Raw genomic sequence first — 27,435 nt, 5'->3', positions numbered from 1 at the left:
TGTGTGTGTGTGTGTGTGTGTGTGTGTGTGTGTGTGTGTGTGTGTGTGTGTGTGTGTGTGTGTGTGTGTGTGTGTGTGTGTGTGTGTGTGTGTGTGTGTGTGTGTGTGTGACATGTCGCACATCACTTTTTTCTATGAATGGAATGCTGTTCTGAATCCTGTTCTCATAGCAACAGGTTATTGATATTATTGTAGAAAGGTGATCTCGTCATTTGTCAGCTGATGTGCTTTTTTTTCAGTAAATCATTTATTTATGACTGTAGTTAATATAACAAATACATGTGAATATACTATATGTTAATTACCTATCATACAGATTCATTATTGAACTACTTAATTCAGTGCTAAATGATGTTGCCTGTTGTGTTTTTAACAGTAAGTGAGACACGCACACCACTCTGATGCACTGGTTTTATGTGTTAAGGAGCAGCCACGTGACAACTGATTCACACTTTTTTATGTGCCTGACGTTAAGTACTGTATGAGATATTTGTTCTTTAATCCCTGCTTTTTTTCTTGTATACTTTCCACTGTATCAAACAGCTGTTTGTAAAGAAAACAATAAAAGCTTATTTTACAGACTGCTATTGCAGCAATCCCTGATTCACTTTTCTTGCCCAACCAGTAGAGGTCAGTGACAAGTGTCAGTGCGCTCTACGCATCTGCCTGCCTGTCAACAGCAGAAAATAAAGAGTGCAAGTCCTGCATTCAAAATGTTGTGTGAGTGAAAGTACACAAATGTTACCAGCCAAATGTACAATGAAAGCGCTAGATATAAAGGCAGAATTGCCCCTCTCAATGTTATATTTATTATAGCCATCAGATAAATGTAGTGGAGCAAATGATACATAGTTTCATCAGTACACAGTTCATAAAAAGTAAATATTTAAAAGCACCAGTAAATGAAAAAAACTCAAGTACAGTAGTTGAGTAAATATACTTCACTGTTTTACGTGATCAATGGTTAAAGAAACATAAATCTGACTGGAGGAAAAGTACAGTATTAGAATGTAAAAACACTCCATAACAAGTAAAACGAACCACAATAAAAAGGTGACGATACAGCTTCAACAAAAATAAAATTAAAGGTATTCCTTAGGCAGCAGAATGGCCCCTGTCATGGTTATAATAACTGATTATTGTTATTGTTGTATTAACGTTTCAATGTTTTAGAGTCATAGGTTCTGTGGGTAAAGTTTGTCAGATTTGATATAAATGTATTGGAGTGAAAAGTCTATATTTCCCTTCTAAGATGCAGTGGAGTAGAAGTTTAAGTAAATACATGCATCACAAAATCATATTACAATATTTGAGTAAATATACTAAGTTAAACTCGATCAAGTTATGCAACAAATAAAAAATTAGGAGGCAAAAAGGGATGAATCAGAACATGGCGCAGACAAGCCAAGCCTTATTCAATATTTACCTCTCTATGTAGGTCAAGGATCGAACACGATATCTTATGCACATATTTAAGTATGCGATTATGTCAGCAATTATTATCTTCAGTGGTTAAAGGCAGCAAAGGTGTGTCACATGCCTCAAGTTACACAGTTGAAATGAGTCACTATAAAATCATTCCTCATGCGGCGCACGCTTTTTTCCCAGGGGAAAATTGATTAATTGCAGAAATGGAAAAGTACAGGTATCTATTTGATTCCTCTCTGAACACAGGATAGTGTTTTTTTCACCTCTATCCAGTGAAGACTTGCCCAATGATGTATAGAAAGAGCCATTTCAGTGCAAGGTTTATTGCCTTCACAACACATACAGTACAGAAAAAACATTCCAGGTAGTTATGGTAGATAAATAGTGTAATGTTATTAAAAGACTTTCCTTCACATTGTACTTTGAGTGCTCAAGTTAAACAGACAGGAACCAGGTCAAACTAAGGTGAATTAAGGCCTCTGTGGTCTGATATGGTTTGCTGGAATTCACAGAAGCGACAAGTCCAATTTTGCAGGTACTAAGTGGCAATATACTGAAAAGCTTACTTCAGTGTCATTATATACACGCATAATGGAGAAACACGCACAAGGCACACAGAACAACATCTGGGAGAGTTCCTCCAAGGGAAACATTTAAGTCTGCATTCTGCAGATGGAGAGTTTCATGAGTGGTAACTTCAAAAAGAAAGGAGGCGTTATGAATTTGCATTCAATCCGGTGATTGAAATAGCTTTTTTAGCCGTGTCCTTGTAGATTTACTTTTTAAAAGATCCACATTGTTAATTGGTACAGAAGGATCACTTCACATCTTTTCAACAATAATTGCATTTTTTAAAGTCAAATGTGACAGAAACAAAATGTATTAAAATGTGCCCTTTGCAAAATGTCAAGGCCCATTTCAACACCATTCCGTTTCCAAATCAGCTCACAGTAGCCGAATGTGAAGTTCATTCTGTCCGTCAACCCTTCTCACATGCTCCTCATCTTATGTCAAGCTACAGGAATAATACGCATACATAATCACAAAATGAACATGACCTGACGTTCTGCACCTTCACATGCTTTAGTCGGAGTCTTGAAATGCACTAGTGTTAGGACGTTCTGACAGTTTTATAACTTCAATATATGAATTTGTGTTAATAATGCATTTAATTAGCTGTGTGTGCATTTAAAGCCTGCTTCACCACAGGTTAGAGATTTCAGAGCAAGTCAGAATTTATATCATTTGAAGTAAAAAATAATAATACTGATAATGCTACACTTGCTAAGTGTCTATTCGTAGTTTTAAAAATATCAAAACATTTGCTGTAGTACAAAAAAAAACAAAAAAAGATTGTTTAAGATACAGGAACTTAGCACAGTTCATATGGTTAGAAGAACAGGAAGTGATGTTGCCTCTCATTGCTCAAGAACCACAATATCAGCCACTCCGTGCACCTGTGAGAGCTGTTTACAGTCAAGAGAAGCCACCAGCTTCCTGGGTCCGGGCTGGGTGGGGATGAAGTGCTCTGTCAGTGTCACTGTAGAGTGGCCGCCTACATCACTGAGAGGGGGAAAAAAAGGAGTGGAATATTAGTCAGCACAAGGAAATGTTGCGTGGGTCAAGAGGATAGGGAGGCAAAAGAGAAGATGATGGTATAAAGGTCATGTTCTTACCCCACAACCACTTCATGGCCCCTCTGCAGACCCAGACCCTCAACTCTAAACACCACGTCCTTTAGTACACGTGGCAGGGGGTTTGTGAAGGTAATCTTGGCTGCCATCTCCTTTCCAACAAAAGCTTCTCCCAGAGGCTGCCAGAAGGTAATTCAAAATGATGAGGGGTGAACATTTTCCTATATGTTTCCTTAGTGAATAATGTTCTCCACTACAAGTTATCCTAAAAAATGTACAGTTTATCAAAAACCTACCGTGATGGTGAGGTCTGGTGTACGAAGCCTGAAGGTGGTCTGGTTGGCTAATACTTGCTGGGTCTCACTGACTCTTCCGGACAGCGTCAGCATCAGTGCTGCCTGATCCACCAGCTGGTTTTGGTACTGTTGGTAGGGCAGCACCCACTCAATGGTCTTTTCTGTGTGGGGTGGAGGTTGAGAAAAGGCTCTGGGCTCAGTATTCAGCATTATTACTATTCAAGTGTTACTACATTATTAGCTTATTAGCTTCACATAAAGACTGGGAACAGGGGGAAACAACAAGTCTGGCTATCTCCAAAGGTAACAAAATCCCTCTCCTGGCACCTTCAAAGCTCACTAATTAATAGAACTCGTTTGTTAAATCCAAAGTCGCTAATAAGAATAGATCCCCTGGCTGTTCCAGTGCATTAAGTTACATTAAAGTGAGACTAGTATACCTACTTCTGAAGCAAGAAACAAATTATTTTCGTTACAAATGAAAAGTCATGAGCAATAAAATTCAATTCAAATTCAATACTCCCAGGGTTTATTAACTGCTGCAGCAGTTTTAAACCACAGTGGTTGCTGTTCAACAAGATAGAGAAGCTTATTTTTTAACTTGAATTAAGTGATTTTACACCACCTGGGGGCACTTTACAATTTTACGTGGGCAATGTAGGATAAAGAGCGACATTATGCCATTGTTGGTATACATTTATCGCTAGATTTAAAGCCTACCTTCATTTGGCAAAAGCTCGATGGGCATCTGCTCCTTCTTGATGGTGCCCTTCAGCACGCCAGTGTAGTACATGACAGCCACCTGGCTGTGCAGAGTGGTCCGACGAAGCTGCGAACTCAGGTTCCTCACCAGGATGCTCAGCTGGGCATCAGTACCCATTCTTGGCCCCTCACCCTCCATCTTCACCTCCATGTACACATCCTCTGCCTTGGACATGGAGTAGGTATCTGGCTTGCTGCCATAGCGACTGGCAGTCTCCACAGCGATGCGTTCCTCTTCAGAATCTTTTACAGAGGGAGTAGAATATGATTTCATCTCACTCTTTCTGATGTTTCAGGATTTATTGACAGATACAAAAGATATGGCACACAATCCTTCAAAAGAAGCAAACAGAGACATATATTTAATATTGTAAGGAGCAGGTAACAGTTGAGGGGTCACATGAAGGAAATCGATGTACAGTGAAATAATCTATGCAGCAATAGAGTATTAAATCATTAAACACTGTTCCAGGTAGTTCTGAAACCATGCCTGCTGGTACCTTCTTGGTGTTTGTACAGGTGAGTGATGTCTGCACGCTCGTCAGAGCCCACTGCTTTAGTGCTGATGCAGTGGCCGACAGCTTTCTTCTCACTGTGGATCTGGCTGAAAGTAGCATCCATGTTCCTCTGCCAGTAGATCTTATCACTGTTGACCTAATAGAAAAGTAACAAGAAGAACATTAAAAGTTTGCCTTTCATACTGATGATGAAGTTGAATCAAAGTGTGCACCACTCTTATTTATTTATTTTTTGGTTTGTACAAGTGGATAAGGAAGAAATCCCATCTTTGTTATTCTGCTGTGAGTGATTAATAGGTTCTGTTTTTTTTTATCTATCAAAGACAGGAGCCCAAGAAAATATTTGAATGCATGCTGCTGGAGAATGTCGATTTGACTCCTTAAACACTACATTTTTATCTATTTTGTATAAAAGTTTCACAATTTAAACCAGCTCATGAGACGACCTTTTTAACCCTCTAAAAAGTTTAAGAGAATTAAAGAACAACACACACAATTTCTATCACTTACCTCAGCAAAGACAAATGGTGTGTCATGTTTGAGGTAGACCTGGCCAGAACGGATAGCGTTGACAGAGGCAGGCCCGCAGCGGAAGGTACCCTGGCTTGTTTCCTGGGGAGTAGAGTCAACAGCCTGCCAGCCTCCATGACCAGGTGGCAGGTCTGGTCTCGCCATCCAGCAGTCATTCCATACGTGGAAGTTCCTAGATGGGATTAAAATGTGTTAATATAAGCTCTCATTTAAAGGAATAGTTTGACATTTTCTGAAATATTTTGCCAAGAGTTAGATGGCCTAGCTTAGCATAAATAGCTGAAAATAACAGGGAAAAGCTAGCTTGTCCGTGTTTTTCACTACAGTTTTTGTTTGAGACATAAAGTGTTAATTAGTGAGCTTTAGAGGTGCTGGTGGCTGGATTTTGTTAGTTTTGGATACAGCCAGGCTAGCTAAGCTAACTATCTCCTAGCTTAGCTTCATATTCAAAAGATACATAAAAGAATGGAATCAATCAAGGAAGTGAACAAGCACATTTCGCAAAAAAATTGTAAAAATTTCTTCAAGATTACATAGCATATTCTTTTTATATAATAATAATCAGATAATCAGGAATTAGCTAGAATGGATCCTAAATATAACAGGAATTATGATACAAATGAATCTAGCTAACACTGCTACATTTAGCTACATTGCAAATAAGTGCCTGGTGCACTTTTTCTAGGGAGGAACAAGAAATGGCATCCATCGTTTTAGAGGGTTTGGACACAGTAGTACCACATAACAGGAAGATACCAGATTAGCTTCTGCATTCTGAGAGGAGTCGCAAATAATTGAACATGCATGACATCTCTGAGGTTTCAGGTTAGAGGGGACTGCTTTCAGAGCAGATCTAAATATACGGTGCATTCCTATGGTATGGATTTACCAGCCAGCAATTTTCCTAGCACAGTATCCTGGCCATGTAAAGTTACACATCTTACCACACAGAGTCACTATTGAGGTAGTCAATCGGCTCCATATCCTCATCGAAATACACATCTGTGGTGAGGGATACATCCGTATCATGAGCAGACTGGAAGTTGGTCACACTGCGAGCAGGTATGCCAAGACACCGCAGCACTGGCAACAAAGAGAGACAGAGGTACATTCATTAAAACTCAAATCACAAGATCATTTCATAATTGAATTCCCAGATGCTAAGACCTGAGCATGACGACTTCAGGCATTTCTACTAAGATGGCATTTGCATGGTTGCATTGGAACTTTATTATCCTGGTTGAGTGAAAGTGACACATGTGGCTCTATCGGTGACAAAAGTAGGAGGTATGGCAGGAATGCCAATGCTAGATATTTAGGGTGTATATGAGCTACAGCTTGCTACCATGTGAGGGACCCTGCATGCACGCACAATGAATGAAGTATTCTGTTACAGAGCAGTGAGAGTTAATGAAAAGGGCCTGATTTCATTGCTAATAAAATTGACATGAATTCTGGGAACTCCGTGGCTTAACATGCACACACAACAAACACAGTCCCAGCGGCATCCTCACATGCCTTAATCATGAAGTATGTATGGCTTTCCACTATCCAGCCTGTCCCCATAAACACACATATTTCTCTCACACGAACACACCACCACATGCTCTCTCTGTTTTAATTGTCCTCGTGCTCACCCGTTGTAGTGACCCCAGAGAAGACCCAACACTGTCCATATGACACAGGCGTTCCATTGGAGGAGAGGTACTTCCTCAGGATCTCCACACTGCTGCTCCACGCTGCAGGTGAGACTCCATCAGAGTAATCGCCAGACCAGTTACCCACCAGGACCCCAAAGTCATCCTGAGCGTTTATCTGAGAAGAGAATGGTGTAAAAGTTGATTATAAATTAAAATGATAATTTTCCATGTGACACCAGAAAAAAAAGTACAATAGCACTATCCCAGAATTAGGCATGGACAGGAGAAAAGGACCTCCTATAAATCTTTGGGGGCCGCTTGCTAAAAGAGTTATATCATTCTCTTGGAAGGAGACCAGTAAACCTAGGCTCATTAACCGGATTAAGGAATTGTCCATAACTCTACTTCTGGAAAAGATGAATTTATTAAAGCTAAGCAATCAGTCTTTGAAAACATTTGGGGTCTTTGTATAGAATATCTACTGAATTCCAATCAATTCATGTGAGGAGGGTGGTCGGCGACGTGTTTGAACTCCTTTTACTACGTATTGTGTTCTACGTGAACTGTCTTTGAGCTTAGACAGTGAACAAATAATGAAAGTATGACATGACATAACAACATGGGAACCCCTTTTTTTTAAAAACAGAGACATTTAATTTTCTATTGATTTTTTTCTCTTGTCTTTCTCTTTATTGCTTTATAACTTTTAGTATGATGTTTTTTTTTGTTGTTCATATTTATATTTTCTTCGTTATTGGAAGTCACATAACTTTAAAAGGGTATTGATGTTATTGGATCATCACTACCGACAATGAGGTCATGTCCTCATTTAGGATTAAAAACACATGGGGATTTCATAAGCTTTTGGCAGAATTTTTATAATCAACATATTTAAATTTGATTACTTATAGGGTCAATTCTAATGCCATTCTTTGCAGTGTGGAGATGAATTGAAAAGTTAACTGAACAAATAAAAAATATGTGCATTGGGGGGGCTTGGAATCCAGATACATCCGGAGAGATATCCGGAGATAGTGGGATGATAATATAAATCTAAACTCACCATGGCGGATATGACTCGAACCACGTTGACAGGATCTCCTCGACCAGATGGAGGCATGTCACTCTTCTCCAGGATAAATAGACACGCGTCCAGGATTCCCTCATGAAACTATAGCCAAAAAAAACCCCACAAAGCATCAAATAAAGGAAATTAGTTTATTCAAATGGAGATTTCAAGCATACTATTGATAAAAATATAAAGACATGTCTAACAATAACTACAGCAATTGGGAAATATTCCCAATCGCCAATAAGAGTCTAGATCTCGACTGTTTGCGTCACAGTATTTCCTATTTGTGGGCTACAATATGGCACAAAATAGGAAGATGTTGCAGTTCATTCAGCACAAATGGAGGAACTTGACAATATGGCAGATGGTGGAAGACTGATAAGAATACCTAACTTATAGCATGAGCCACTGATTAATAAAGTATAATAAAAAAACAAGCTGGACTTTTCTGTGAAAGCGGGAAAAGCTGCTGCTGGATATATTGCATTCAATGTGTATTAATTCGCAGTTGAAAATAGTCCCCAACAAATACATAATTTACTCATGTAAGTAACATTTAAGAAAAAAACTACAGTGCCCCGCCGTTACAGAAAAGTACTTAGCATTTTTAGGAATAAAACAAAATATTTTTGAGCCAGTTTTGATTATTCCGCCACAATAAGTGTTGTTATGATCATTTAAAACCATAAGTTCAGCATATTCGAGTCACATCTTGTCTTGATAGTCCTTACCTGCCCAAAGTTCCAGGTGCGGGCACCTATTTGTTTCTCTGTGCCGTAGTATATCCTCCCGGTGTCGTTCAGAATGTACTCCTTCCTCTCCTCCTCCTCATCCAGGAAAACTATGTCCTCTGGAAAGACATGAAAACGTCATATTAATCTGGTGTAAAAAGTACAGCTTTTAACCCCATATTGTACACTTACATTTTATTAATACATCATACATTCTATTTGACTTTATTTGTTCTTATGATATAGACTCTTAGGTCAAGATTTTGACTTCCTCTCCGTCCGTGGAAGTTACCCAGAAAACATGCTTTAACCAACCCTTAAGTGACCCCCCTTAAGAATGTGATTTATTTTCACTTAATTCTGTGAAAGAATTCCAAGGCCAGGAAATGGTTAGGAAACACAATGGCTCCATGGACCTTGCAGTGGGGCCCACGTTCATCTATGGGAAAACAGTCTGTTGTGAGTGACATCAGCCCTGCAGCCTCGGGCGTGCACCCCTGAGACCAACTTCACAAATTTGTGTCTTTGTTTTTACCAATGCTTTTATATCTTGCCATTGTCACTGTGATGACCAGTGGGTGGGCTAAAGGAACATGATGAAAAGAAAGAAAGGAGCATACAGGATGGACATGAGAGAAACCAAGTGGAAGGAAGAGGTAGTCATGAGGGACGAACGAGAGAAAGAGGGTTGGTTGTGCATGGGAAGGAAAAAGGGAGGAGGGAGGGAAACTGGAGCGTAACAGAGTGTCTTGAGATTTTACAGGGGAAAATAGAGGAGTGGGCTGACAGCATCTGGCAGCTGTGATGCTCATGGGTTCACATTTTCTCACTGAATATCTCTGCAATGTAGGGAGAAACAGAGAGAGAGACACACACACACACACACACATACACACACACACACACACACACACAAGGATATAAAGGAGGAAGACGCCAGAAAATAGAGCAATGGAGTGAGGATCAGGTCAACAGATAGGGGAACAGGACTGGATGGGAGAGGAACATAAAGGCAGGAAATACGCATGGAAGCATTAAAAGTGAGGGAGAGGACAGGTTGTCACCAGCTGCAGGATTACTGTGAGCTCGCCCCATGGCGTTTTTATACAGTAATTGTGGGATTTTGTATTTTATGAGCATGAGGGAGAGATTGGTCTCAGGAAGAAGAGATTGAAAGAGGGAAGAGGAGATTGGGCTTGCTGCCAAAAGCAGTCATGCCATAATGAAAAACAGACCGTCTTTTTAGCAAATCCAGGTCCAGAGTTTTTTTTATTTTTGCTGTGATGCAAATATATTTATCTTTGTCTAATATCCTGTGCGGATAGTCTGCAGTACTCAGCAGAATAAACAATGGACCTCATTTCCCAAGGCTTTATTAACTGAATAAAAGAATAAGAAGTATGCATAACACACATCAAATTAGACCTTACAGTAGAACTAGACCGATTGGGCTGCAGAGGAATTTAGACATTTTTCTGAAGTCTGACTATTAGTTCTAAGCCAAAGTTTATCTTAAACGGGCCCCATTCAACAGGGCAACAGTCTGCTAGCATGTTATCCATATCTAACTAAAATAACATAAATACCATAAGTAACAGTCTGCTAACATGTTATCAATATCCAACTAAAATAACATAAATACCGTAAGTAACAGTCTGCTAACATGTTATCCATGTCTAACTAAAATAACAAATACTGTAAGTAACAGTCTGCTAACATGTTATCAATATCCAACTAAAATAACATTAATACCATAAGTAACAGTCTGCTAACATGTTATCCATGTCTAACTAAAATAACAAAAATACCGTAAGTAACAGTCTGCTAACATGTTATCCATATCTAACTCAAATAACATAAATACTGTAAGTAACAGTCTGCTAACATGTTATCAATATCTAACTAAAATAACATAAATACTGTAAGTAACAGTCTGCTAACATGTTATCAATATCTAACTAAAATAACATAAATACTGTAAGTAACAGTCTGCTAACATGTTATCCATGTCTAACTAAAATAACAAATACTGTAAGTAACAGTCTGCTAACATGTTATCCATGTCTAACTAAAATAACATAAATAGGTAACAGTCTGCTAACATGTTATCAATATCTAACTAAAATAACATAAATACTGTAAGTAACAGTCTGCTAACATGTTATCAATATCTAACTAAAATAACATAAATAGGGAACAGACGGCTAACATGTTATCAATATTTAACTAAAATAACATAAATAGGGAACAGTCGGCTTACAAGTTATCCATATCCAACTAAAATAACATAAATACTGTAAGTAACAGTCTGCTAACATGTTTCAATATCTAACTAAAATATAACATAAATAGGTAACAGTCTGCTAACATGTAAGCCATAACTTACTAAAATAAAAATAAATAGGCAAAAGTCTGCTAACATGATAGCCATAGCCTATCTAACAAAATAAGATTACTAGGCAACAGCTAACATGTTAGCCATATCTAACTAAAATAAGATAGATATGCAACAGCTAACATGTTAGCCATATCTAACTAAAATAAGAAAGATATGCAACAGCTAACATGTAAGCCATATCTAACTAAAATAAGATAGATATGCATCAGCTAACTTGTTAGCCATATATAACTAAAATTAGATAGATATGCAACAGCTAACATGTTAGCCATATCTAACTAAAATTAGATAGATATGCAACAGCTAACATGTTAGCCATATCTAACTAAAATAAGATAGATATCCATCAGCTAACATGTTAGCCATATATAACTAAAATTAGATAAATAGGCAACAGCTAGCATGTTATCCGTGTCTAAAATGCAGACTGTATGTATCTATGACCTTCACTTTTAGTGAACTGTTTATCCAATCAACTTCACATTTGGTGTGTGTATTGAGGTACAGAATGAAATACACTACTGAACAGCATGCTGGGTACAACCTGCTATCTGCTGCTCGCTTAAGTACAGTCAAGAACAGATGAAGAAAGAGACACTGGAGATGTTACATTGAAGTAAACTCAAATATGATAATGAACACTTGTTCCCAGAAATAGCCTGGCCCCAAATAGCTAGCTTTTGGAAAATGATGCGTTAGCTGGATGAGTTTGAGGTTGTGTAGACGAGAAGTTCTCAAGAAAGCTGCAAGCAGCAATACGGGAAGCCAAGCAATCAGCCTGACAGCTGATGAATCAGACGGTGATATGTCAGTTGTGTAGTATAGAGGAGTTGATGCCAACTGACCCAAAAAAAAAGGAGAAAAAAACTAAATGGGGCTATTATGTTCATAAACAATTTTAAAGAAAATACAGATGAACCCCACAAAAGTGTTTGATTTATGCACAAGCAAAGGTTAAACACCGTATGTTTATGTGCAAACATTTCATAAATGAGGCAACTGAAGGTCTGTTTCATCTTACAAACAAACTGTTTTGGTCCCAAACATAGCTCAACAAGGTGCTTAATTGGCATAACCAAGTGTTCCAGCAGTCTTGAATCATATCAAGTGGAGTTACATAATTCTCATAGTTACGCACAGTGTCACGCTGTGGCTTTTTGATGGACAGCAACACGTTCACAGATAGAATTGGCCTTTCTCACCCATGTGTTACATTATATCAGGACTCCTCTCACAGATTAATACAGCAGCTATGTTCTGTCTACACTTTCCCTGATAATTGGACCGTATCAGACATTTCTCCTTCAAGAAAAATATTGACTTTCTGAAAATATTCTGCCTAAAAACTAATAGTAAGACAGATAATAATTCATTCCAGACTTGTTATATAATGCCGTCTTTCTTTTCTTTACACATTTTTCTCCTCTTATCACGAATGACTCGTCTTCTTTCCTTCCTCTCTTCCAAATTCCCGCCCTCGCTGGATCTGTGTGAACCCTCTTACACATTCACACCCACTGCCAATCTTACCTTCACACCAAGGGTTGAAGAGCATGACAATGTTCTTGCTGGAGTTGTGAGTCGTTGCCGCCTCGCCCTTGGAGGAGCTGGTTGTCACCGTGAGCCCGTACAGGCCAATCACAGCGCTGGCTGGTGAGTTGACGGACAGCTTGATCTTGCTGCCGTTCTGCTCCACAATCTTGGCCTCCCAGCGTTCATCCTCCAGGTGTTCCACCAGTGGGATGATGACATGGGTGCCTTTGGACACCATGGGCAGGGGACCTACACCACACAGGTTATATTTGAGTCATGTTGTACCAGAAATAAAATACAAGCTTTCTTCATAAACAAAAGCCTGATATGATACAGTACAATATATGTTGTGTTGTGTGCTTTTAGGTGGCACTGTACATTATGGTCTGTGAATGTGAGCACTGTGTGTATGAAATGACAGCCTTTAGACTGTTGAGTAGCTCATAAAGACTGTAAATGGGGAAACACCTGGCTCAGTTGAAAGTTTAAAAAGAAGATTGCCTGCCAGCACCTGTAAATCTCGTTAATTAATCTGTTATATCTCGTTCTTTAGTTGGTATAAAAATGGAAGTGTCAAGTGTTTCCCCCTGCCTTATGTCTTTGTGCTAAACTAGCCGTAGCTTCGACCAAACTCTTGACAAGAAACCAAATAAGAGCATTTCCCAAAATGTCGAGATTAAAGTTAACTGTGTGCAACTGATTCGCTGTGAGCCAATAGAGCTCTCAAACATATCAAACAAAAACCTAGGATAACCTAAATACCTAGGTTTATATTTTAAATCATTATTATTAATAACAGTAAATAAAGCTTAAGAAAAAAGACTGTAGTGTCAGTGCAGTTCAGAAACATTCCTATCTAAAATGAATGACCTTTTAGGGCAGAACACCCATTAGTCTATCAGTTCATCTGCTAGAATATGGTGTGTGTGTGCATGTGTGTATACGCGCATACACTTGTACATTTTGTGTGCAGTCAAAATTAGGCTATCCTTGTAACATTTTGCTTGCAGAAGTAGCAGTGGAAGGACTTAATTGCAACAAGTAGCTGGGAACAGAGTAAACTTGATTATTCAAGTCACAGTAATTCTTAGTCTGTCCCCAGTGGCTGACACAACCATAGCAAACTGTAAACCATGTGTATCACAACCCTTCACTCGGCTGTGCATAGTTTGTCTGAGTAAACAAAATTTCAGCTCTGGAAAACCTCCCACGCTGCACATATGCACACATGGCTGCAGAAAGCTGAGCACATTCATGAGTGGCTCTTTTTTGTAGCTTGAATGTTCCACTTTTATGTGGCTTGATATTTTGCCAAACTAGACTAAAGAAAAAGCTTTTTGTAGTTCTTTTCTTATTTTTCTAGTAAGTTTTTCTAGTTCATTAGGCCATTCCAGTTCATTATAACCCAGTAGCATCATCAACACTTATCGGATGCTTTCCTCTAAGTTATTTGCGTTGTGGCACCCTGCTGGACCTTAGCTTCCAAGCTCAAGCAAATATGATCTTTATCACACCATTGTTCCCTATCTGACCACTTCCTCTCTTACCTCTGTGGATATGTTCAAAAGGAAATCAATGAAAAACACATTCTTTTCTGCTGGATTGACCTCTCTCTCCGAATCTCTATTCAACTTCCTAAGTGAACAAAATAACATCTTAGAAAGCTGATACAAAGCCCTGCTTTTAGTGCCACAGCACTTAGAACCTTTTCACAGCAAATGTAGTGAATACAAGGGTATGGGAGCCGAATGTGACACATCGAAAGTGGGTGGCTCAGCTAGCTATTTGTGTCAATTCTTTTTTCCTCCTCCACTCTTACCATGTAACTATCTAAGCAGCAGGCGATAGCAAATCTGCTCTCTGTGGTGATGTAATGGCCATTTATTCCCAAGTGTGCAGTGGATCGTAGTATGAGGCCTGTAAATACCAGAGTGAGGGTGTCCGGTGTCTTGCGGCCTGTGAGCTGTAAACACTGTGGGGTGATGGGTGGAATCCAAATGTAGCGGCGTAGATATGGTTGAACTGCTGCTCGATTTAAATGTGCTAGCTATGTGCGGCATTTTGACCACATTTCCCATGGCTTTGTTTTGTGTCACTGCTTCATTCCTCTGCATTTCACACAGGCTTATAGTAGCTACTGATTAAAGGGGCACTCCACCAATTCTGCAAGATCACTTTATTCATCCTCAGCTAAGTATACTGTCTTCTGTGCCTCTAGAACATTGGTTCCCAAACTTTTTTGTTTGATGATACCCCACAACCCTCTCAGATTAATCCTTCATCGACACCACCCGTCATGTTCCAAAAGTGTTCTGCTTCAACCGTTTATCCATAACTTTTAGCTATCTAATTTTACTGTTTATCCATGACTTTTAGGGTTAGACCTTTATGCTAATTTACTTAATCAATATGTGGATATTTTTATATATATCAATATTATATATATATACAGGGTTGTTTGTTATCTTATGAAAAGTTATGCACAATGATTCGTATGATATCTTACGAAATACGACATTCTTTTCAACGCCGTGAAATTGCGACTGGAAGTGGAAGTGAGAACAGCCTGCCCTGGCAAGTGCTGAGGTACTCCCTGGGGTACTCCCTGGGGTACCTCTGGTTGCGAATCACTGGTTTAGATGAGCTTTTTTTTTTTAACCCATTACTCATCATATTAATAATATCCTGAATTGGACTTAGGCCATCAAACTTGAAGGATGGTCTGTGTTACAAATTTGAGGTTAGATTTTGAAAGAACTGGTTATTTCCATGCTGTAAGGATCTAACTAAACAGTTGTGGGATGCATGACCCAGTTTCTGGAGCTTGACCCACATTAGGAAATGAAAGGTTTTTTTTTATCTGTCACTTCTGATCCCTCCAAATTTTCAATGCTATATTGCTGGAGTGACACTTTTACCAATACATTTTGCTTTATTGTTTTGCTTTTGTTATTGTTTCGGGTTTGAATCCTTGTTTTCCTGCCACACACTTTGGGTAATCTAAGGGCATTTTTCTACATTAGGCAATTTGATCACTACGATATGCTATGATATGTTTTTGCACTTTAAACCATGCACTCCCCCTCAGCCTCTACTCACCAGATAGTGTACCCAGGTCGCATAGCACAAAATACTGGACTCATGAACTGAACATATGCATTCTGCCTCCAATGTATCCAGGGCTATTCATTCTAGTATCTTTGTGGGCCCTCATGTATACTCAATCCCCTTTCTCCCCCCAGTCAGATGCCAAACTCTCAAACAATTATGTCATTGCTAATGATCATACGGATATTTCTTTATCATATATAATCATAGATTCTGTTGGAAGGTATGATGACACAGGCAAAAACCAATGCCAATCCATTACCTGTTTTCAGGTCCAGATGCAGCTTGTCATTGTCAGCATTGAAGGGCCTGTTGAGCTCCAGCTCTATCTGGAAGGTCTGTCCTCTGCGGATGATCAGCTCGTCCCCGTGATACAGGTCAGTGTGGTGATCCTGTCTGTTCTCACCCGTCTTGGAGCTCAGCAGGTCCACAGAACGCACTGACAACTTCACTTCAACTTCTGGAAGAAGGAGGTTTAACACGAAAATTAAGTATGTGTCTGTATCACTGCTGCTATGACTTTGTAGGGGGTAACTAAACCTAGTTCTTACAATTTAATACCAGAATTTACACCAAAAATCAGTGAAATTACCTTCCATTTCCTTTGCCTCTCCATTCTCAGGCTTTGGCTTGACAGGCTCTGGGGCTGCAGGTTTGACAAATTCCACCCTATCTGTAACATCATAGGTGCTGGTCTGGCGTTTACAGCAGCACGGACACATCTTCCTGAACCAGCGGCGACAGCCGCCCTCCTCCTGTTTCTTCTCCCCTTCTTTCTGAATGGTCAGCTCGACCCTGGTGGGTGGTGCTGCTCCAGGGAATCGCCCCACTTCTGCCGTGCCTCTTACTGCCAACCTCTCACCTGGCATTCTAGTAGACATATTAAAAAAATGTGATTACAATTTCAGGAATAAAATTTCAGATACCAATAGTCAAATTAAGTCATTATTTTGTTTTATTGGTACACAGATAAGATGACAGAATCATCCTGCTTTTCAGCGGGACGACTCCACTGGTTTCAAAACAAGGTCAGTCTATATAGATCTCAATGGGAAAATGACCCTACTTCTCACTTGATTTATTACCTCGGTAAATATTTTTCCAATGATTTTATGGTCTTAACTGCTGCAGGGTGTTCATTTTGTAAATTATGGCCCCAATTAGGGTAAAATAGACAAGAAAACTGGATGTGCTTTAGGGCGTGGCTACTATGTGATTGATAGTTGCCATGTTAGTGACAGGATTGAGGCTTATCGGTACATATAGGCCTACACAAAGTTGTGTACATTAGAATGACGTTAACCTGTATTTGGATGTTGTGTTATGTGAGTCTGTGTTAAATTCTGAGGACTTTAAGCCTCTCGTTAGCTACAGCTAGAATTAGCTGTTAAGTTAAGGGAAACTGTCCATTTTCAAGCAGCTCTGTCACTGCAAACAGCACCAGCAACCACAGCCAAAATGCCAGACTCCTGGCTTCAAGTCCACAAACCTATCGGTGATATTACGATAGCTACGTCCATCTCTTACAGGTCTTTGTTTGGGACCCATTCGGGGGTCTCAACACCCAGGATGTGAACCACTGCACTAAATGCATTAACTGTGTCAATGCAAATAGATTGGGATTTAAGTATCTGCCTCAAATAATCCCTGGATTTTGCTGTAAACCGTTTTCAATGGAAATACTCTGTACAAAAGAAACAGTCATTATAAGAAAACTGCTGACTGCGCTGTGGTATATCCAGAGCAATGAGTACATTGTTGTGGATGTTTGATTTCCTTAATGCTTTTTGACGTTGTGAGTGCCACAAACCATTTTATTGGGCTTTATTGGGCATATCTACAACAACTAGACAACAGCGAGAAAATGTTGAAGCTCATCAACATTGTGGGTACAGTAGACAGAAAGACAGTGTCCACCCTGAAGAGGTCATTTCCACCGTGCTACATTATTTTTTTCCACCAATATGTTGTATTCATAACAATCTGATTGAAAGTTTTTCTCCAGTTTTTCTTCTCCCCTTCTCTCATCTCCCCATCATGAAACATCAAATGCACTTTTTCTTTTCCCACAATTACCACATTCCACCCTTGCACTTTTCTCAGACATCATGCTTTCTCAAAGTATTCTGGGGCATTCAGCCTTTCGTCCTTGTCGGCTACACTCCATCAGCAATGTATACCTCCTATAAACAGCTGGATTCCATGTGCCTCACCCCAGCTGTTGTGGAATAATGTTTGTGTGTGTGTGTGTGTGTGTGTGTGTGTGTGTGTGTGTGTGTGTGTGTGTGTGTGTGTGTGTGTGCAGTTTGGATGTAGGTCCAGTACTGAGATTATGAGAACATTTAGCACGCTGTCACATCCCCACCCTCACACAGTGCACAATGGAATTTGCCACACTGAAGATAAGCCTGTCCTTCCTGCCCATCTGCAGATTATAAAATCAGGTCCACAGACACCAAGTGTTAAGAAAGTGAAAACAAAAAGTGTTTACTAGAAGGGAAGAGGGAAGGGGACTTCCCCTCTCAGCTCTTTTTGTACCCTCCCTTGACTTTTCCATCTGCAATTTCTCCATCTTAACATAAGAGCCACACAGGGCGGTGGTGGTGCTGCATGCAAGAATTTATTTATAATACCCTTAACAGTAAAGCATCATTGGAGTTGTGTAAGCTCTTGTAAAACACCAAGAAACTCTAATGAGCTGCAGTAATGCCTCATAGTTAAGTAAACATGTACTGTAGCCTTAATGAGATGTTGGGTTTATAGACCCATAGTTGATGCTTTGGACAGACTGACACCTTTTATTTTACAACAATAATGGTGGCAGGTTTACCCCTCAAAATTTTAAGCATTTATTTTTAACGGTCTGCGATTTTACACAAAGGCACACAGACGCAGGATTTGTTCTTTTAACCATGGACTGTCAACAATTGCTAGCAGATTTTAACAGCTGCAGCTAGCTAGTTAATAACGCAAACCTAGGAGTTAAAAGTTAAAAACTGCATGTCCAGTTTACTGTTTTTTAATATTTCTTTTAGTTAACTAATTTTAAACCTACTTGATGGTTACTTCCATGACCGAGGCTAAAGCTATATGTTCCCCACAAAACGATGACTCTTGAGCAAATGTAATGCTACTGCGGGTAGTAAGTTGTGGCTAGGGCAACTGGAGGTTAGAACAGAGCCGCTAATGTTAGCTTACCTCTGGATATAGGAACATACGTAAACACAGGTAAACTATGAACCTATAAGTAGCTAGTATATGCTTACATTGGGTGTAACGATTGGTTCCTAGCCTACTGTACAGTAGACAGGCGGGAAAAATGCCGAGTGCGGCGAAGGCATGGCCCGTGACTCTGATTTGCTAGCTCTCAGTGCCTTTGTTGGTTGGATTAGTTAGCTTTAGGTATTAGAAGTAAGATTGGTTGTTTGCTGCTGATGTTGGAGCAGATAAACACACTGCTAGTCCAAGCTATGGGGATCGAGCTATGACTGGATAATCAACTTAGCCCTGTGCATATCTCAATGTGTCTCCATTGTGCTGTTTTTGTAATACTTTGGCATTCTGCTTGCAAAATAAAGCTAAAAGTTGAGGCTGGGCAGGTGATGCAAGATGCCATTTAAGGGACATTTATAACATTAATTTATACAGATTCACACCAGTGAGAGTTTTTGATTAATGCTGCTACTTTTCTATTGATTTCATGGATAACTCTTTGCATGGGATAGGCCTATCAAACAGACTGAGCATGAAAACAGGCAGTGATAGTGAAGTTATGTGGTGCAGTTCAAAGGGCAAACAGCTGAGGATGAGGTAATAGGGAGGAGCGCCTCACAGTATCAAACCCTCAAAATCAGTGTGCAAGAAATAAAATGTGAGTGTGTGGGATTTTATGGTCACTTCTGATTTTTCAACTCTTGGACTTCCTGAGTTCATCTGCTGGTCAGATGACATTCCCCTCCCTTCAACTCTTTCCAGATCCTCTAAATATTTGGCAAAAACATTCATAATCATTGTGACAGGCACAATGGATAGAGTCAGCTGTGTGTATTGCAACACGATCTCCACCCAAAACTAGGTGGAGTAGTAACAAGTAACACTCACCGACCAATTCTGCGCTGCCTTAGTTTCATCTCTAATTTTAGTTTTATAAAACAGGAACCAACATGCTAACTGAAGTAAAGTTAAAAGCATGACAGGATCTAACACATTTAGTTTAGAGAGAAATTAAAGCTGAAGTGGGTAAATTTGCTGAAACTGTCATTATATCCCGACAGCACAATGAGACAGACGTAATGTTACTGTACCTCTCTCTGTCTGCTACTAATGGCTTCAGCTAGATTCCACTGTGCCTGACCGACAACCAATCAGAGCCGGGTTGTGTCTGACAAGTGTCAATGACAACACATGAACTCCGACTGTGAAACTAGGCAGCAAGGATGAAATATAAAATTTTTGTTTTACAGTTTGATCAGAGTTTAAAGCAGTCATTGACACTGCATCAGATTGGTTGTTGTAGGTCAGCGTGGTGGAATCTTGCAGAATCGATTAGGAGCATGTAGAGATACATTACTTTTTCACAGACTGTCTCATTGTACTGTCAGGATATAGTGACAGTTTTAAATATGAAAATAAAACAGAAAGTTACAAACTTCAGCTGTATTTTAAGTTGATTATGTAAAAGCTTCCATGCCTTTTTCTACTCACTCAGACAATTAATTGGTGATTCATATTTGGGGTGATACAATACAAGATAAAATTGTAACTGGACAAATAATGCAGGTTTACATGGATTTGTTTCAAATGTAACAAAACATTTCAGGGTGTTTTTTTATTTTTGTCTACACTGGATTTAATAAGGTATAGTTATCCCACTACTGCACCATAGGTGTCCTGAAATTGCCCAATTAGAGTCATACACTCAACCCCCTAAAACCATAAACAGCCATTCCATAAGGTGACTTTTTGGCAGCCTCGCTCTTCCCTCCCACTGTACAGAACTTAAAGGGATTCATAAAACATCGACCTACCAAGCTTTAAAACAAATGTTGCTTCTTCATATCACTACCATGTGTATTGATTCGGCCATCATGCTGTGCCCTCTCCCTCTGCAGTTCTGTTCAGTCGGCTTGTGTTGGCATGCCAACAGCTCTGGTATGCCCACTGGACCCTGAGATAAGGCTTCATATTCAAGTCACAGTTTCCAAACAACAACAGCTTTAAATGGGCAAGCTTGTTTGTCTGGCAAAATTGGTCCCATGATGTAAAATTGTTGAAATTAAATGAATTAATCGATTAAATAAATGTCATGGCACAACATAAGCCTGGAGTGCCATCACATGCACAACAAAAATAAATGGTTTAAATCCTTCAGACTGCACATGCTTAAAGGTCTCTGAGAGAAAAAAAATCAGCTGCAGCTGGTTGGCCACCAACCAACAAGACATGAGGGCATGGAAATACCTCTGGCTGTTCTTTACTGAAGGTGCTTTTTTGTTTTTAAAGTGACTATAACATTGTTATGATATTATTGGATCTCAGGGGAACTGAGGATTTGTATTGCAACAAATGTTCAGCAAGTTCAGGACAGTTCTTTACTCAGAGCTGAAAGACCATGAGAAAAATGAAGGATATTCAAGTTCAATAAAGGTCAAATAAAATACCTTAGGGGTGCAGTAAGACCAACTTTTATAAAGCTCTATATTTTCAGATGGTCCGTCCTTGTGTAAATGTGCTTGATTTCTCTTTCTGATGTGAGCTTCCTTCCATGGAGGTGGAGGTTAGATACTTTCTCTGGTTTAAAACCCGTTATGTCACGCGCGTTTACACTTCACTGAACTATTCTCTTATAACAAAATAAAAGCTGAAGTAGGAATGAGTGAAAAGCTTACTTTATCTGTGTGGATTCGCCTCTGGATCAGCGATGAATCCTCTTCTTCGGCCAGAGAAATGATCTCTGAGCGTCAAACTTTTTTGGAAAGTTTTCTTTTCCTTCACTTGCTCAGTTCTTGAATCCGAATAATATGCCTGTCCTGGAATGCACCGCACGGTACTTTAAGCGGACACACACCCCTCTTCTTCGCAGCTCAGCCCCCCCCCCCCCCCTGCCCCACCCTGTATCTAAGTTTCCCCACTCCCACCAGGAGGTCCCGTTGCTTTGAGCGCGACATGGGCGCGCTGCGTAAATGCGCGCAAGCAGTGTGTAAGTTGCATGCTGAGGAGCGCGCGTACACATACGTACACACGCGCGCGAGGCGAGGGAGACCGAGGAGCGAATTTTTGTTGTTACGCAATATTAGGTCCTTTTCCAATTCAGGAAGGGAGTGGAAGCAGACAGCCAGCGCAGGGCGGGGGGATATTTAACCTTTTTGTATGTGCATGGTGAGTCTTAATGTGATCGCCCAATAAAACCAGTACCGGTAAATCAGAGGAACTCCAGTCATTTATACAATGATCTGGTACACACAACCTGAAATATAAAGCCAAAAGTCGTTACAGCGTAACTGAAAAGAAGGGAAAAAAGGGTAATAATGTTCCACCTATAAATATATGTAAATTATCACATCATATACATTTAGGCTACACAGTTGTAACCATCAAAATAAACCAAAACCACAGTTTGAATGACACGGACCATTCATGGCTGAACCTATATAAAATACCATTGTGTCAACATTATTTGAGTCACTAAAATATTACAGGGTATTTAACTTCCCCTGCACACTTTCAGTTCTCCTCTGCCCCTCTGCTAACAGAGAAACCTCAGAGGACGAACCCATTGTGACCTCTCCTCCAATAAAGTCACATCTGAAATTGAAACCATCTGATCACAAGTCTCAGAGGCAAACTTCAAATGGCAGGAACAGAATCAATCATTTAGAAGATGGCCAGAGCATGCATTTCCCATTGCATATTGTTGATTTCATTCCAAAGCATTTACTCAGCAAGAGCACATTGTAATAAAATGTTTGCTCTGGGTAGTTTGTCTCAGATTTCAAGTCTTCCAAAGTAGCAGCAGCCAATGAGAGCAGACTGTGTGGGTGACTTAAGTGCACCATAACTTCGGGGTTTGGCAGGAGATTGTAATGAAGCCATATCTGATGCGTGATGATAATGACTACTAGGGAAAATATACAGATCCAAACTTGTCTTGCTCTGTCAGTTAGTGTTAAGTGGTTACATCATAGCAGCTGAGAATTACAGCAATTCTAGCTGCTCTTTAAGGCTGTACTAAGACACAAAAGTGCTTTGAACTAAATGTGACAATGCTAACATGCAGAAGTTTATTATGTTTCTTTACCATTTTCACCATCTTAGTATGTAAGCATGCTAACATTTGATAATTGGCACTAATCGCAAGGGGCAGCTGAAGCTCATGTCATTTGGCTGGTTTTTACAGGTATTTGTTCATAAACACAGGGATTGGATTTTGACCTGATGGTGGCGCTAGATTAAAAGTCGGAATATCCCCTGAATCAGAGGGATTTAACCTCCAGGGACTTCAGGAATAGCTGTAGAAGTTTTCACAGAAATCCATCCAGTTGCTCTACAGATGTGTTAGAGCAGGAAGAAACCTAAAACATGCAGCTCCAGGAGCAGGATTGGGCACCCCTGCTCTAGGAAAAGTCAGGAAATCACAAAATCACAAGTAGGATGCATCATGCGGGGACCATGAACATCACCAAATGTCACGGCACCCAGTAGTGGTCAAGACATTTCACTGAATAAGTAAAATCTTGCCTCTAAAAAAAGTCAGTGGATCACCCAACACTGACACTTGGCCTCATCCTCTGGGGACTATGAATGTCTGCACAACATTTTACAGCAATCAACCCAACGATTTTTGAGATATTTCAGTCAGGACTAAAGTGGTGGACTGACCGACATTGCCATCTATGGAGTCATTCCATGAGCATGACTAAAAACTTTGTAGTATATAACAGACTAATTTGTACCACATAAGAAAACAATGATTAGGGCGCACTCACACTGTCCCTCCGTACCGTGCCCAAGTACGTTTCACGGCTAAAGTCTAGTTCGTTTGACCAGTGTGAGTGCAACTGTACCGTTTGCACTTGCCGGCCACGGCCCGTTTGGGAGAGGTGGGCTTTTGTAAACCACGTTTGCACATGTACGAGTACGACCGTGCGCACGTGTACGAGCACGAGGCCTACGGCGGTTCTGACGTCATTTTATGTGCCCATGTTCAGACATAGAAAAAAGAAGGAGGGACCATGCGCGGACATTTAAAACAATGGTGGCGAAAGGTTCACGTTGGTGTGATGCGGAGGTGGAGTGTTTACTGCAGATTTGGTCGATGAAAATATTCAAAAACAGTCGACAAGACGCACAAAAACTCTGAGGTCTATGGAAAGATTTGTAAACAAGGTGACGCATCGCGATGACGTCAATGCGTGTGACGTGTTACGGCGTGATGACGTATAGGCAGGCAAGAAGCATTCGCGCCGCGGCCCTGGCAGTGTGAGTACAAACGGGACTGGGCCACGGGGGGAGAGGGAGGGGGGGACAAGTACCCTAAAGCACGGGGCACGGTACGGATGAACAGTGTGAGTGCGCCCTTATTGTTGATTTGCTTTGTAGACTACTGCTCAGTCATGTTTTCAGCGCTGGGTGGCAGTTTATTCAGATAAGATAGGGCCACATTAACAAAAAATGCAACAGGGAACACAGTGAACAGTATAGCAACAATAAGGGTACTATTAAAAGTGATTCAAATATGTGGCACATGCAGAATATAATAAATAGTATTTTTATAGCACGCATCTGTCAGTCATTCTGACATGCTAGGAAAGGCACAATATAATGATGGCTAAATTCAGGAATGTCAGTCCCAGGCTTTGTGCACTATATTTAGCTCACTAGAATAGCATATTGGGGCTCTAAATGGAGCACAAGCCATCATTAACGTTATTAGCTACACCTGTGCTTTTCCTGCTATACCAAGTCCAAATGTCTGCATTAAAAAGCCATTCAGTAGAAAAAATAATAAGGTAACCTTAAGGAAGTTATTTATAAGTGTGATACAGTATTATTATTAAAAAAAAAAAAGATGTATCTAACAACCGTTCGTCATTCCGTTTTTGTCAGGACTATATGTTTTTTGAAAAATGCAGACCATTTAGCAGTCCTATCGTTCATCTCGCTGGCTTGACACCAGTGTGATAAATGACATGGACAACACGTGCAGCTTCTGCAGAGCAGTGGGCGTGAGAGGAAACATAAAGGTGACTTGGGTTCGCTGAATATCTGAGCATAACAGATGGGACTGCGTCCTGGCTCCCACACTGTACTTGGGAAACCAAACAGTTAGCAGCAGGCCAAAGGAAACTTCCTGACTGTGGGAAGACATATTAGGATTGGGGAGAAACGTGCCCTCTTGTGTTGTATACATTTTTACTGACAATGAGCGAAAAACACAATAAAGGAGTCAATTTCTGTAATTCATTGTAAGAGAAAATTATGAGGAGCACCTAACTGCGACCATACAGTACAGTAGGCCTAGTTGTCTTGTGTCAAGGAGTGTCAGTGAGAATATTTTTGGTATGTGCTGTATTGACACATCTCTGTTAAATAATAACCAGATTCCTCTGACCTTTTCTGAACCCATGAGGACCAAAAAGGCACACAGGCTAAGACACACACAGACTAAGACACACTAAATGGTCTGTTTTACGAAAATAGTTAGATAAAAAGCATATATTGGATAAAAGGGCAGCATACCTATGTTCCCCGCCTATGTTCCTCGGCTCCTATGTTCCTCGGCTCCTATGTTCCTCGGGTCCTATGTTCCCCGCTTTTTATGTTACAGGGGAACAGCGGCCCTTCTTTTTAAAAAAGGGTCCCATGTTCCCCTGCTTTTCATAGAAAGGGTCCTATTTTCCCAGGTCTGTTATTTTTTCCACAATCAGTGCCGAATTCCATGGCAAATAGGCCGATGTAGACCCTGACCCTAACCGCAACCTCTAGCCCTAACAAAATGCTGAATTAAATCCGCAAAGGCAGAAAATTATGTGACCGGGGAACATAGAACCCGAGGAACAACCCAGACTGAATGTCCATATATTGTTAAAGGAATAGTTTTTGAGAAATGCTAATTTTTTCTGATACACATCTGTACACTAATAAAGCTACAGCCAGCAGCTGATTAGCTTTGCTTAACATAATGAATGGCAGACAGAATAAAACCAGCTAGCTCTGTCTGAAGATAAACACATCTGCTTATCAGCACTTCTTAAGCCCACTAATTAACACGTTTTATCCAAATACAAAAGTAAAGTAAAGATGAAAAGCTATGGTTTTACTGGATGATAAGCAGTTTCCCCCTGATTTCGGTCTTTAAAATAGCTTCATAGTGAGGATATCTTACCTAAAATAGCTTAGCATAGAAGCACAGGGAAGACACAGCCCCCCCCCCTCCAAAAAAAAAAATGGTCCAACACATACCGAACTTGGGTTTTAACATTTTGTCTTTTGTACAAATTGAACAAACAAGATATGACATGCTAATGAGCGAAAGGTGCGGGTTGGCGGGTTTTTGGAGGCTAGCTGTTATTTTTTTAGCTAGCTCCTGGCGGTAGCTTATCATATTTAATGGACAAACGTGAGAGAGGTTCCAATCTTCTCATCCAACTCTATATAAAAAATAAATAAATAAAAGCAAATAAGCAAAGTTTCTTCTTTGACACCAGATATGCAGTCTGTTCTCTGCTTGTTATAGAGGGCAGCTTTAGAAATATCAGAGGTCAATACTGTTGTCATTACCGTTATGATTAATGTTTCACACAAAAAAGCATTATATCTTGACAGGCAGTGGCCAATGGAGATAAAAGAAAATTGGTATGTGTGCCTGCTAACTTATTATTATTTCTAAAGAATTGTTCTCTCCTATAATAAGCAGGGGGGAGTAGCCTGTCATTAAGAATCACTGCTGTTACTCTGATTTGAATGATTCATGACGAGGTTGTGACATCAAGAGCTGCGTGTGTTTTACATCGGTGTGATGAAATGCGTCTGCGTACGTCTGTGACTCTTAATCAATTGCAGTATTCATTCACAGTTTGCTGTGCAGGGGCTGATTCATGTGTTGCTGTTGCTCTGGAGATGAACACAAACAGACAGAGCCAACAGAAGCTCTGCTGTAGGCATCGCTGCTCTAAACCCCTGCTCTCACTATTAAAACAAACAAGGTTCGCTTTCTCCTCTGTGTATTAAAAGGCAAAGCAAGGTGTTTTTGGACACATTTGCGCCTGAAATATGTTCTTTCCTGAAAAGTATTGAATAATATAATAAAAGCAGACCAAACTTTAATATTTAACTGTTACTTTCCATATTTTTCTAATCTCAAGAGCTCTATGCTCTCGCCACATTGTCTATTCAAAGCATTATTATATTCTTACATATGGTGTGTTGGAGCTTGGTCTGAGAAATTCTCATTTCAACTGTCCAACAGACTGAGTCTACACACTAGCAGCTCTACGAGGCTGTATTCAGACACAGCAGAGCTTCCAGCTTAATGACGTCAGCAGCATACATGCTCACAGTGACCATGCTAATTTGCTGATGTTAAGCAGATAAAACGCTCACTATGTTCACCGTCTTAGTTTATCATTTTAGCATGCTAACATTTGCCAGTCGTCGCTAAACACAAAAAACAGCTGAGGCTGATGAACAAATTAAGAATATCATTGAAAATTTGATTTAAGGCCACTAGAAGAAAGTTAAAGGTTGATTATGGAAAATCTTTATTTAAAGTTTTTTTTTTTTTAA

General features: G+C 40.0%; 1 protein-coding gene across 1 annotated transcript; it reads right to left on the bottom strand.

The window, feature by feature from the left end:
- Nucleotides 1–822: 822 nt before the first annotated feature.
- Nucleotides 823–21,717, bottom strand: tgm1l1 (transglutaminase 1 like 1). The gene is made up of 14 exons (XM_083928429.1): nt 21,540–21,717; nt 16,244–16,521; nt 15,914–16,111; nt 12,541–12,792; nt 8,613–8,731; nt 7,873–7,980; nt 6,807–6,984; nt 6,114–6,252; nt 5,149–5,341; nt 4,621–4,774; nt 4,079–4,363; nt 3,359–3,519; nt 3,105–3,241; nt 823–2,991 (listed from the first exon to the last, which is right to left on the bottom strand). Exons 2-14 carry the CDS (start codon nt 16,518–16,520, stop codon nt 2,847–2,849), a joined length of 2,346 nt encoding a protein of 781 aa, XP_083784555.1. The 5' UTR covers nt 16,521; nt 21,540–21,717; the 3' UTR covers nt 823–2,846.
- Nucleotides 21,718–27,435: the final 5,718 nt, after the last annotated feature.

This window comes from Echiichthys vipera, assembly GCF_963691815.1.
Source record: "Echiichthys vipera genome assembly, chromosome: 15".
In the NCBI taxonomy this organism is placed as follows: Eukaryota; Metazoa; Chordata; class Actinopteri; order Perciformes; family Trachinidae; genus Echiichthys; species Echiichthys vipera.
The sequence above is the reverse complement of the archived record's forward strand: the minus strand, read 5'-3'. Positions and strand labels throughout refer to the sequence as shown.

Bases quoted from the DNA above. Each gene is read 5' to 3' on its own strand.
- tgm1l1 (XM_083928429.1), bottom strand. From the start codon at position 16,520: ATGCCAGGTGAGAGGTTGGCAGTAAGAGGCACGGCAGAAGTGGGGCGA. The intron at 4,775-5,148 runs GTAAGTGATAGA...CTTTTCTATTAG, and splicing joins CACCATTTGTCTTTGCTGAG to GTCAACAGTGATAAGATCTA. The intron at 3,520-4,078 runs GTAGGCTTTAAA...CACCCCACACAG, and splicing joins CGAGCTTTTGCCAAATGAAG to AAAAGACCATTGAGTGGGTG.